General features: G+C 40.4%; 1 protein-coding gene across 1 annotated transcript in view; it reads left to right on the top strand.

Annotated features, from left to right (window-relative positions):
• Window positions 1-10,498, top strand: part of LOC124621767 (zinc finger protein 236-like) — a 60,994-nt gene extending 50,496 nt beyond the window's left edge. The window contains exon 6 of the mRNA XM_047147196.1: window positions 9,469-10,498. Coding sequence (XP_047003152.1) covers window positions 9,469-9,627 — 159 coding nt within the window. The 3' untranslated portion in view covers window positions 9,628-10,498. The remainder of the gene's footprint in view (window positions 1-9,468) is intronic.
• Window positions 10,499-12,919: the final 2,421 nt, after the last annotated feature.

The raw sequence follows: 12,919 nt of genomic DNA, 5'->3' as shown, positions 1-12,919 counted from the left end.
CAGACCAATTGTGTGATTGGATTGAAGAGTTCCTAGATAACAGAATGCAGCATGTCATTCTCAATGGAGAGAAGTCTTCCGGAGTAAGAGTGATTTCAGGTGTGCCGCAGGAGAGTGTCATAGGACCGTTGCTATTCACAGTATACATAAATGACCTTGTGGATGACATCGGAAGTTCACTGAGGTTTTTTGCAGATGATGCTGTGGTGTATCGAGAGGTTGTAACAATGGAAAATTGTACTGAAATGCAGGAGGATCTGCAGCGAATTGACGCATGGTGCAGGGAATGGCAATTCAATCTCAATGTAGACAAGTGTAATGTGCTGCGAATACATAGAAAGATAGATGCCTTATCATTTAGCTACAAAATAGCAGGTCAGCAACTGGAAGCAGTTAATTCCATAAATTATCTGGGAGTACGCATTAGGAGTGATTTAAAATGGAATGATCATATAAAGTTGACTGTCGGTAAAGCAGATGCCAGACTGAGATTCATTGGAAGAATCCTAAGGAAATGCAATCCGAAAACAAAGGAAGTAGGTTACAGTACACTTGTTCGCCCACTGCTTGAATACTGCTCAGCAGTGTGGGATCCGTACCAGATAGGGTTGATAGAAGAGATAGAGAAGATCCAACGGAGAGCAGCGCACTTCGTTACAGGATCATTCAGTAATTGCGAAAGCGTTACAGAGATGATAGATAAACTCCAGTGGAAGACTGTGCAGGAGAGACACTCAGTTGCTCGGTACGGGCTTTTGTTAAAGTTTCGAGAACATACCTTCACCGAAGAGTCAAGCAGTATATTGCTCCCTCCTACATATATCTCGCGAAGAGACCATGAGGATAAAATCAGAGAGATTGAGAGCCCACACAGAAGCATACCGACAGTCCTTCTTTCCAGGAACAGTACGAGACTGGAATAGAAGGGATAACCGGTAGAGGTACTCAGGGTACCCTCCGCCACACACCGTTAGGTGGCTTGCGGAGTATGGATGTAGATGTAGATGTAGAAGGTATTTTCAGCCTCTGCAGCAGTCATTTTTGGTCAGAACACTACCCACATGTCACCCATGGCTGTGGCTTCCAGGCATGCTTTGACATAAATGTGTGGGCCGGAATAGTGGGAGGATTGCTTTTGCACCCTTACCTATTGCTGGATAAGTTGAATTCACCCCTGTATTGTACATTGCTTTGCAATATTCTGCTTGACATATTAGAAAACATTCCACTTTGATTGATGACAGCTGTGGTTACAGCATGATGGTGCACCATCACAGGTTTTGACTGAATGTGTGTAGCTATTTGAATGAAGTGTGAGTCTGTGTATCTGTTTCTGTGGCATTACCTTGTGTCATTGAGCTAATGGGACAGCTCCAGCATAGTACAGAGTTTATGCTACCTGTTCTTGGTTGTGCTGCACAGAGTTACAACATTGCCAGAGCTTTGTTTTTAAAATAACATTTCTATTACACCTATTGGTGGGATTAGGTTTGGCTAGATACACTTCTCATCTACATCTACATCATACTCCACAAGCCACCTAATGGTGTGTGGCGGAGGGTACTTTCGGTACCACTATCTGATCCCTCCAACCCTGTTCCAATCGCGAATACTGTGTGGGAAGAATGATTGTTGGTAAGCCTCTGTATTGGCTCTAATTTCTTGAATTTTTTTCCTCGTGGTCAATACACGAGATGTATATGGGGGGAAGTAATATGTTGTCTGACTCCTCCTGAAAAGTGCTGTCCCGAAATTTCAGTAGTAAATCTTTCTGTGATGCACAGTGTTTCTCTTGTAACGTCTGCCAGTCTGCCAGTGGAGTCTGTTTAGCATCTCTGTTATGCTCTCTCGCCAGCTAAACGATCTCGTGACGAAATGCACCGCTCTTCATTGGATCTCCTCTCTCTCTTCTATCAGTTCCACCTGATAGGGATCACAGATAGATAAACAATACTCATGAATTGCGCAAACAAGCACTTTATAAACCACTTCCTTCGTGGGTGAGTTACATTTCCGTAAGATTCTTCCGATGGATCTGAATCTTGTATCTGCTTTTCCCACTACCTGTTCTTTACGGTCATCCCACTTAAGGTCGCTCAGGATAGTTATGCCTACATATTTTACGGCAGACACTGTCTCCAGCTGTTTCTCATCAATAGTGTAGCTGTACAGTAGCGGATTTCTTTTCCTATGCATGCGCAATATGTTACATTTATTTACGTTCGGGGTCGACTGCCGGAGTATGCACCATTCATCAATTCTCTGCAGGTTGTTCTGCGAAATGGTTCAAATGGCTCCGAGCACTATGGGACTCAACTACTGTGGTCATCAGTCCCCTAGAACTTAGAACTACTTAAACCTAACTAACCTATGGACATCACATACACCCATGCCCGAGGCAGGATTCGAACCTGCAACCGTAGCAACAGCGCGGATCCGGACTTGAGCGCCTAGAACCACACGGCCACCACGGCCAGCGGTTGTTCTGCACATTCTTACTCTGGTGTTGCTACTTTGGTATAAACAACTGCATCATCTGCAAATAGCCTTAAGGAACATCTGACACTTTCTACTAAATCATTTGTATGTATTATGAACAGCAATGATCCTATCACTCTTCCCTGTGGTACTCCGAATATTATCTTTACAACTGTCAATTTAGTTCCTTTTGTCTTGAATTTGGATGAGGAACGCATGCCGAACGCCAAGTGCACCATTATTTCTCACCCTCTGTATATATAAATTATCTTGTTTCACAGAAATGTCAGTAGCCTTCTGTATAACAAATGTAATTTATTACAACCAATGCAAAATTATGTGAAAACAAAGTAAAGTCCATAGGAATCAATATCTACAATCACCTAGCTACAAGAAATCAGTCATACCAAAAATTTGAAATGAAAGACGAAATAAAACAGATTTTACTATTGTATAAATTCTACACTGTTAAACAATTTATAGCAATGAAGCTCTAATGTGTTAAATAAACATTTTTTTACAATGAAATGAACACCCTTAGCTGCTTACAGGCATTGACATACGTCAACGGGGACAGATGAAAATGTGTGCCCCGACCAGGTCTCGAACCCGGGATCTCCTGCTTACAAGGCAGACGCTCTATCCATCTGAGCACCGAGGACACAGAGGACAGCGCGACTCAGGGATTTATCTCTGGCACGCCTCCCGCGAAACCCACATTCTCAACGTATTGTCCCGCACTACATTCGTAGTGCCCCCGCCCATTATACTCACTACTCGCGGCGCGTTGCCGATTCCCGTAAGAGTTCGGGCACTGTTTGTGCGTTCGCACGGAAGAATAAGATGGTCAAGTGGCCGGTGAGCCTAACTATATATATACTAAGATGGTATCTGTTCTTTCGGACATGTCTGAAACACGTTACCACTCAGCTAACCATGCGGAAACACAATACCAGTAAAATGACAGACATAACACAGTGGGTAATAACAGACAATAATGAACATAGTAAACCAACATTTTATTGGTGGTCACCTATAGTGTTGGTTTACACAAATCTTCCCTGCCTTATACATTTCTTTCAAGAGGCCTACTTTTCTCTGAGTTTATTTCTAAAATCAGTAAAGGTATTTTAATTCTGTCTTGCGATTTCAAGGAAATGCATATTTTTGTCACCAAATGCGTTTCGTTTTATTGAAATAAAATAACAACAGTTATCTTAATGAAACACATATATCTTTTGGCTTGCTTTCTCCATCTAAGTACAGTTCATTACAAAAGATGTTGATGTTAGTACTTAAGATTTTTGCTCACACGTTTAGAAATACAGATGTACCTACATTATTTTTTGTCAACTTATGTTTTTACTCACCTTTGAGATCACAAAATTTGTCAGGGAAAAATGCTTAAACTTGTCTGGAAATCGGGGAAATATCAGGGAAAGGTCAGTCTTTTGCTATGGTTAATCTATTTATTACTCGGAAGGTGTCGGTGCAATTGCAGGCCCTGTGAAATCCTGCTCTTGCTTACATAATGGGACTTTGCTTCTGGAGACCAATGGTGATTTTCAAGCCTAACAACTGCTTACAGCTTCACTCCTCCATGGCTATTCTGTTCATGTCAAGGCCTGTCAAATGCTGAATTCTTCACATGGAGTTATTTAGACATGGCTGCTTGATGGTCTGACCAAGAAAGAAATCCAAATTACCTCTCTGATCAGGCATCAATGCAGTCCATTGGGTAATGAAGAAAGTTGATGCACCTTATAGCTTACACGCACTCTTTTTTTGAAGTTTATTGGACTAGTGCTTCCAATGAAGATCAGAGCAGACTACAGCGTCATTACGGTCTTGCCGTACATTTCAAACCCAATGCTTTGCTACCAGTGTCAGTGTTACAACCACACTTACGCGTTGTGTTGAAACACAATGTGTTACTTGTTATGTGTTACTTGTGGTAGGGATGCACTCCAGGGCGATCGCCTGCCTCTGTCTCCCTGCTTTATCAGTTGTAATGCTTGAATGTCCCTTGTATCTCGATGAGTGAGCCATCTAGGAGATCTGGGTGAAGGAAAAAGTACCTTAACGTGTTGTCCGCAAGTTGTTGGATAATTCCAAGCCTTGCATTTCACCATACAGTAGTTGCTACATTCTTGCTGTGCCTCACTCCACGAACGTCGTGGCACTCAGACTTGTAACCTCCAATTCAGCACTTCATTTGTAAAATCGTCTAGTATCACGGTAGCATCCTCATCTCCTCGTACAGCTGTGCAACAAGCCACCAAATGTTTGTCCCCGGTGACAAAACCACCTGCTGCACAACTGGCAGGCTGGGAAGGACAAAAGGAATATTCCTGCGAGAACTCTTTATGTCCCCTCCAGCCAACAACCATCTGAGACTTTGTCTGCCAACCATAAATCCCTATGAAATCAAATAAAGGCAAACAGTCTTCTCCTTCCCCGGCTAGGAGATCCTCTTCAATAGTGTTGCCGCATGATACCCTCACCCGGCTAACCTTCATTTCGCCAGTGCAAAGCACCTACAGTTTTTCTGCCCTGAAATTCGCAGGTCAACCCAGGGACAATACCAAAGCCTTTGTAGATATCATGGAACAAGAGCCTCCAGCCTCTGTGCCCTGTGGCATTGGGTCTTCGAAGGCTGCCAATCTGTGGCCACTGAGGTGACTAACCTATATTTGTTCCCTTCCCCCCATTCTCCATTATGACTCTTCTCCAATGGAATGTGTGCGGCGTTAGATCAAACAAGGAGGAATTCCGGCTGCTCTTGGAATCACAATGTCTGATTATTTTCCACCTTCAAGATACAGAATTGCATTTCGGTCTGGTCCGCTTTGACCTTCCCCCAGAAAACGGCATTCCATCTCATGGGGATGACATCCATAGCCAAACCACCTGACTGAACACCTGGCTGCAAGCTGTTGCAGTCTACATTTTCCTTCCTCGCTTTACCATTTTTCTTTGTAACGGCTACATGCTCCTGTCTTCACTGTCACCAGGGCAGATTTCCTCCAGCTTATTAGTCAACTCCCTTACCACTTTCTGCTTTTCGGTGATTTTAACATGCACATCATCTTTGGGGCTCTTCAGAAAGTATCAGAGAGGTGCTATTTAGGCTGAACATCTCAATCAACTCAACCTCATCTGCCTTAACATGGAGCACCCATATTCTTTCCAGACTCTACGCACACATATTCCCATTTGGACCTCTCATCCTGCACTGCCCCGCTTACCTGTTCTCTCTGACACGTGCTCAAGCGACCATTTCCCGTGCGTTATCCGTTTGATGACTCCTACCCCATCTGAGTGTAAACCCAATTGGCGGCTTTTTAAGGCTAATTAGAGGCTTTATTGCTCCCTGGCGACTTGTACTGACTATTTCCCCAGTTGTGATGACGAGGAAGAGTACCTAACAAAGATTATCCTTACTGCTGCAGAATATTCCATACCTCCCACTTCATCTTTACCATACTGTGTCCTGGTCTCCTGGTGGACTGAGGCACGCCACAATGCAATTCACACATTGGAAACATGTTCTCTGCGTTTTCAACTGTCATTATACGAAGTGAACTGTATTTGATGTAAACAGTTGTGTGCTAGTGTCATACATTCTTTGGCACTGCAAAAAAGCTAGCTGGTTTTCATTTACTAGTTCTTTTAACAGTTTCACTCCCTCTTCTGTCATGTGGGACAACCACTGTCAGCTTTCTGAGCCAAGGTCCAGACTCTTAATTTCCAGCCTGATTGTAGCAGGTGATGTCATCGTGGACTCTTGGCTATCTCCAATGCTTTGGGCTGCTATTTTGTTGAGATTTTGAGCTCCACAATCACCCTGCCCTCCTCCTTTGGAAATGAGTGGAGGAGGCTTTGCTGATGCCCTTCGCCTCTCAGAATCATGAATGCTACAATGCCGTCTTTACTATTTTTTACTATGAGAGAGCTAGACCATGCTCTCATTTCATCCCAATTGTCCAGCATCTCCGGCTTCTTTTTCGTTGATGATTTTGCCATCTATTGCAGTTTTCAATTGACTTCTCTCCTGAGCGGTGTCTTCAGCGATGTCTTAGTCATCTTTACGCATGGAGCATCAACAGTGGCTTTTGCTTTTCCACGGACAAAACTGTTTGTATGAATTTTTGGCAGCGCATTGGGTTTCTTCCACTTTCTTAACATCTTGGGCCTGTTACTCTTCCGTTCACGAAGCTATGAAATTCATGAAGCTCATGCTTGATAGAAAACTTCCTTGGTCCTCCCACATGTTTTACTTGGTCCACACTGGATCTGGTCCCTCAGTGTCCTATGTATACTAAGTGGTACTTTCTGGGGAACAGATCGGACTACCCTCCTCCATTTGTACCAGTCCCTTGTCTGCTCAATACTAGACTATGGGTGTTCTATTTTTTCATCTGCATTTCTGCTCATATTACGCTGTATTAATACAATCCACCATCGCAGCCATAGGCGTCTTTTACACTAACCCGGTTGAGAGTCTGCAGATGCTGTTGAACTATCAGTTACATTGGCATGATGTTCTTCTCAGCGGATACACATGCCATTTGTCTGCCATGCACCCATCCTTTGCCCTCTTTCTTGATGACTCTCTTGAACCGCCAGTATGGGCCATGCCATTCTTCTCTGTTGCCACCTGGAGTTTGCTTTTGTCTGCTGCTCCTGCCATGTTCCTAATGGGTGTGAACCCTTCACTGCCTTGTCTTCGTTTGGTGGTCCGTATTCATCATGACTTCATTCACTTCTCAAGGAAACTATCCCGGATTCAGTCTACCGCTGTAAGTTTCTTGGCCTTCACTTGCACTTTAGCGATAACACCTTCATGTACGCTGATGATTGTGAGACTGATATTGATGTTGGGTGTGCCTTTGTCATTGGCACCAACAAATTTCTGTATAGGCTTCCAGAACACTACTAAATATTTACAACAGAGCTCTGCACCCTCTATCTGGCCGTCTGGGACATCCAGCAACACAGGCTTTTTAATTGTGTCAAATCCTCCGAGTCTCTGTGCTCTCCAGAGCCTCTGTCTGCTGTGCATAGTCTATCCCACAGTGCAATGGGTCCAAGCTTCCACTTTCTCACTGTTGAGGAATCCACTGTGATGTTCATGTTGTTTCCCAGTCACGTCAGTGTGATGGAATATGAGGCTGCTGATGCTGTTGTCAAGGCTGCAGTCCTTCTACATCTGCCTGCTCTCTCTTCCAGTCCTTCAGATGCTCTCTGTGTTTCCGTCTGTAAGCAGATGATGTCACTTTGGCATCACCACTGGTCTTCTTTTCATGGGAACAAGCTCAGGGAAGTTAAACCTCTCCCAGCAGCTTGGCCAACCTCCTGTCGACATTTAGCCACAAGGAGATCATTTTAACTAGGTTGTGTATTGGGCACTGTCTTTTTAGCCATTGCCATTTGTTGAGTGGTGATCCCACGCCACTTTGTGCTTGTTGTCTTCAACCTTTGATGGTTTGCCATTTGCTGACTGAATGCCCTTTTTTAACCACTTATGTTCTAGTGTATGTTTGCCGTCCGAATTATTGGCCGTTTTAGTTAACTATGTGTGGGCTGGTGGCTGCGTTTTACTTTTTATCCATTGTAGCAATACGGAAAAGGACATTTAATCTGGTTTCAGACTTCCACTGTCTCTGTGGCATGTTTTGTGCACCTTTCTCTAAGAGAAAGTGCTTGTTTTTAACTCTCTTTCCTTCTGTCAATTGGGCTTAACTTCTTTTTCTTATTAGTATTCTAAGGTTATGACGTGGGCACTTATGACCTCAGTTGCTATAGCACCCCTAAAAAAATCCACGATTTGGGAGGAAAAGGAAAGGGGTATATACTGAACTTGTAACTGAGAAGTTCTTCACAACTTGGATACAAGATTATGGTGTCTTGAGAAGTAGATAGGTCAGTCGCTGAGCTGATACAATTGGAAAGGTTATCAGGAAAATGAAACATAGGCAAAATGAGGACAGGGTGGGGAAAAGAGTGCTAAAAGAGATAAAGGGGACCATAGTAAGAACAAATGGAAAGAGCAGAGAGATGTGACAAGGAAGTGTTAATAAGAAAAAAATTCAGGAGTTTGTGTATCACATACACCGTGTAGAGTATTCTGAAGTCCAAGTTGTGGAGGGAGCATAAAGACAATTCAAATAGTGAATCAAGTAGTTCATGTAACTGCTGTTACATTGCAGACTGTGTTCTGTTAGGCCGTTGTGCAGTATTTGCTTGCATCTTTTCATTGGGAAAGAAGCTTAAGTTGAATGTAGCAGTTGTCAGTATTTAATTATACTTTCAGAGCTGAAGTTGTACCATGAGAGAAAACAACATGGTGCAATTCATTTAATATTTTGGGAATGTTGCATAGTTGTGTGGAATATATGCTCTTTCCCCTTGCACCAATCCTTTTACAGGATTGAAGGTTCAGATGTTTGCAGTGATCTGCGAATAGTCATTCTAACTGAAATAAATTTAAGACATTGCATGTAATTTGTTGAAGGTTACAGATTGAATTCAGTACCTCCTGTTTTGCAAAAGTAGCAGTCACCCCTCAAGTATGCCATGAATTAAATATAAAAGGTATGTGTTCTTTCACAAGTGTGAGGCAAATTTTCAGGAAGAACAAAGAAAGCTTGGATTTTATTGTACTTGGGAAAGTTTTTGTTGGAACCATCTTATGTAGATGACATTCTTGCGAAGTGTTGGTGTTGTTTCTCTTTGAAGTATTTTATTGTCTCAAGACTTCTGATAACTTACCCACTTTTTCTGAAAACTCATTTATATAAATATTATGTAAATGTAGATTCATGTATGAAAGACTTCCTTACATGATATGTTACATTTTTGCTGCAAGAATGGGAAGCTAGTGGAACATAAAACTGAGATAATTTAATTTTGCTGAATGCTATTTATAAATATTTTATGTAAAAAGTAAGGGAATTTCTCAAGCTAAAATTAAATACTCACTTTCAGAAATTGAAGATCAGTGTTAACAACAAAGTGATCAAAGAAGAACCAAGTGAGGACCTATCATCTAGTTCGAGTTGTGATTCAAGTGATTCAGAGAGCAACGTACCACTTAGTCAGCGATTGAGTAAAACAAAGATAGTAAACTCAGTGAAAAAAGTGTGACAAAGTGAAAGGGACAGAAGGTAGAGATTGAATTACAGCTCACAGTTTTTTACTGATGCATTTTTTATTCAATGGGTGTAATTGCTTAAAAAGAATGATTGATTAGGCATATAAATATGTAATATATCCCATTTGTGTGTTTGTCACGTGTTCAGTTTGTATTATTGAAACACACTATATGTTTTAAAATATAGGCAACATATAATTATTCCTGAATAATGAAAAATAGATATTTTAACCATTAATGATTTAAAATAGAAAACAAAATACTTTATAATTGTACTTGCTCATTATTGATTGAAAATATGTGTATGGAGGGGATGCTTAATAGAATCTAGCATAAATGTGATGGGTCCTCAGCAAAGAATGATTATACGTCACATGTTGATGTCTTTGTTGAAAATGTAACTTTTGTTTTATGTTTTTATAAGTGGCTATAGATGGACAGACAAAAGGTATAATATCTGGTACCAGTGGTATCAAGTGACCTCTCACATATCACAGCCATTGTGCAACTGGTTTAACCAAATAGCCCTTAATCTCTTTTTATTTAAAATTACTTTATCCGAAGCACATATTCAAGAGTGTACCTTTTATCATTTTAAATGTAATCAAATCATAGTATAATTAATTGTTCATGTAGAAATGTAGTCTCCTGATGGTCATCCTGTCAAAGAGACGTCAAGCCAAAAATGGTAGTAATCTGTTTTATTGAGACTTCTCATGAGTAGAACACAAATAATATATAATGGTAAAGACTTCATATTGTATGTCTATGCATTGTTTGTGTAATGCACAAATAAAATGTGATCTTCATGATGCCTGTACTGTATGTTTATATATACAGCAGGAGTGTCAGTAAGTTTAGAAATTGTATCTGCTAATTCAAATGTAACTTAGTTGTTCCTTTATTTCCTTTCCCATTTTACATATGCTATACAGTTCAGAGCCCCACTGGCACTGTTCTCCATATTGTTTATCCTGAAACTAAAAGTGCTTGTTGATCTTCAACGTTATAACTGCAGTATTTAAGGAATTGTAAAATTATGAGGAATCAGAGTGGGCACCAGTGCTTACCTTTAGGAGGCGAAATTCCAGTTTTTAGACACATTTAAAAGTAGAAACAAGTAAGTATTTGTAGCTTTGGGAACTGTCAGTTCCCTCCTCAAGAAGGAAAACAGGAAAAGATTTGGGAGACCCACCAGTTATGAGGGCTAGGGGAAATGAATCTGAAGAGGGAGGTGTAAGAGAGAGGTCAGAGATAGTACATTGGTAAGCACTGCACCAGATTTAAACTAAAGATGGTAGGAGTGCTGATTAAGAAGTAAAAACGTATTAGGAGGAACAGAAATTTGACATGAAATGAATAGTGCAATTAAGAACTGAAAGGAAGCAGTAGAGGAAAAACCGGAGAGACACTGAAGGAAAAGGTGATAAAAAATGCAAGTACTTTGAAGAAACTGTTAAGGATACCATAAAAAATGTGAAATGGAAAAGAAAGATAAATTTATAAAAATAAAGTGGAAAAGTTGGGGACATGTTGTTATAAAGATACAAAAATATTAAACACTACAGGGAAATTGATTAAAGATGATGAGGGAAGGTGACAGATTCTTTTTTCTTTTTTTTAATTATTGAGGAAGCCTGCAAGTGCACAGTGCTACCATTATAGTCATTTAGGATAAAAGATTTATTCTCCTTTTTACCTTTACTTAGGTCAGAAAGTGAAATGTCCTTTTCATTGTAGAAAGTATTTGACGTCTGTTTCTAGCCTCAAGGTTCCTCTTATTATAGAACTGCAAATTTTTATTTGGGCTTTCATGGTATACAAATGTAATTTCAAAATATTAACTCAGCATTTCGATTAATCATAGGCAACCTGGGAAATTGTTTTAACTTTACACAAGTTCTAAAGTAATCTCAAGAAAAAAAGAGTTTTTAAATGGTCTCGGTAAGTGCTGAAATAATGTTTGACATTTTTTGTGGAAATCATCTACCTGTACATCCTCATTTTCCTTATAGTATGTGTAAGTTTTTTCAGTTTAAAGTTAAAGTCTTAAATGATCATAATTTATCTCTCAGTATTGTGAGGAGGATAGATTGCTACTCACCACATAGTGGAGAAGTTGAATCGCAGACAGGCACAACAAAAACACAGTCAAACAAGCGAGCTTTCAGCCGGCATGGCCTTCATAAAAGTTAGACACCCCCCCTCAAACACACACACGAGAAATGCAGCTCACACTATCTGTAACTCATAATATTGTCATTATTCCATCCTATATTTTCGATTGTTTAATTTATGTCTCATTTCCAAGAAGTCTCTTGAGTAGGGAAAAACTCATCTGTGCTTTCTCTTCCTCTTTTTTTTTTTTTTCTTCATTTCATGTTTAATTCTGAGTTTTTACATTCTTCTTGAATTGAAGTCTGAATGTAACTGATAGGTGCTTGTTTAACTCTGATTGCATAGGCTGACCAATGGTTTCCGATTTGCAGACTACCAAGAAAAAGCACTCTATAACCCTTTATTCTTTAAAGTTCATGTAAGGGAATTATTTACAACTTGTAACAATCTTTTCCAGCATTCCAGAATCAAATTTTCACTTTGCAGAGGAGTGTGCACTGATATGAAACTTCCTGGCAGACTGAAACTGTGCGCTGGACCGAGACTCAAACTCGGGACCTTTGACTTTCGCAGGTAAGTGCTGTACTGGTAGAGCACTTTCCCATGAAAGGCAAAGCTCTTGAGTTAGAGTCTTAGTCCGGCACATGGTTTTAATCTGATAGGAAGTTTTGTTTCCAGCATTGTGTGAAAGGTACTGAGCCTTCTATATTAAGGGACTGATAACCTTGTAATTTAGTCCCCTTTAATCTACAAAACAAACCAATCAACCTCCTGTACCACTTGATGAGACAGGTTAGAGCTTCCATTTCATAGGATGAATTGCGTTGATATCTTACTTAGTTGTCAATCTTAGCAATTTGTGGGTGCAAGTACTTAGGTCCATCTCCAAATGTACTCTTACATTTGCTTTTTCCGTTCTCTTGTGTAGTTGGTTTCTTGTGATTTATTAGCAGCAATCATAGCCTCTCCTTTGTTTTTAATACCGGAAGATCAATGTTGTGTTATGTGCTTTCATAGTGACACTATAGTGTCTCTGAATTGAATATACATGATTCACACTCTTGTCCTCCTTTCGTGTGACTTACACTTGGGCTTTTCAAAGTACTGCAAGTGTTTCCTTTTAAGTATATGTTGTCAATTTATTGTTACTTGAATTTTAATTAAAAC

Source organism: Schistocerca americana, chromosome 1, assembly GCF_021461395.2.
Source record: "Schistocerca americana isolate TAMUIC-IGC-003095 chromosome 1, iqSchAmer2.1, whole genome shotgun sequence".
Taxonomy (NCBI): Eukaryota; Metazoa; Arthropoda; class Insecta; order Orthoptera; family Acrididae; genus Schistocerca; species Schistocerca americana.
This window is presented reverse-complemented; position numbering and strand designations above follow the sequence as displayed.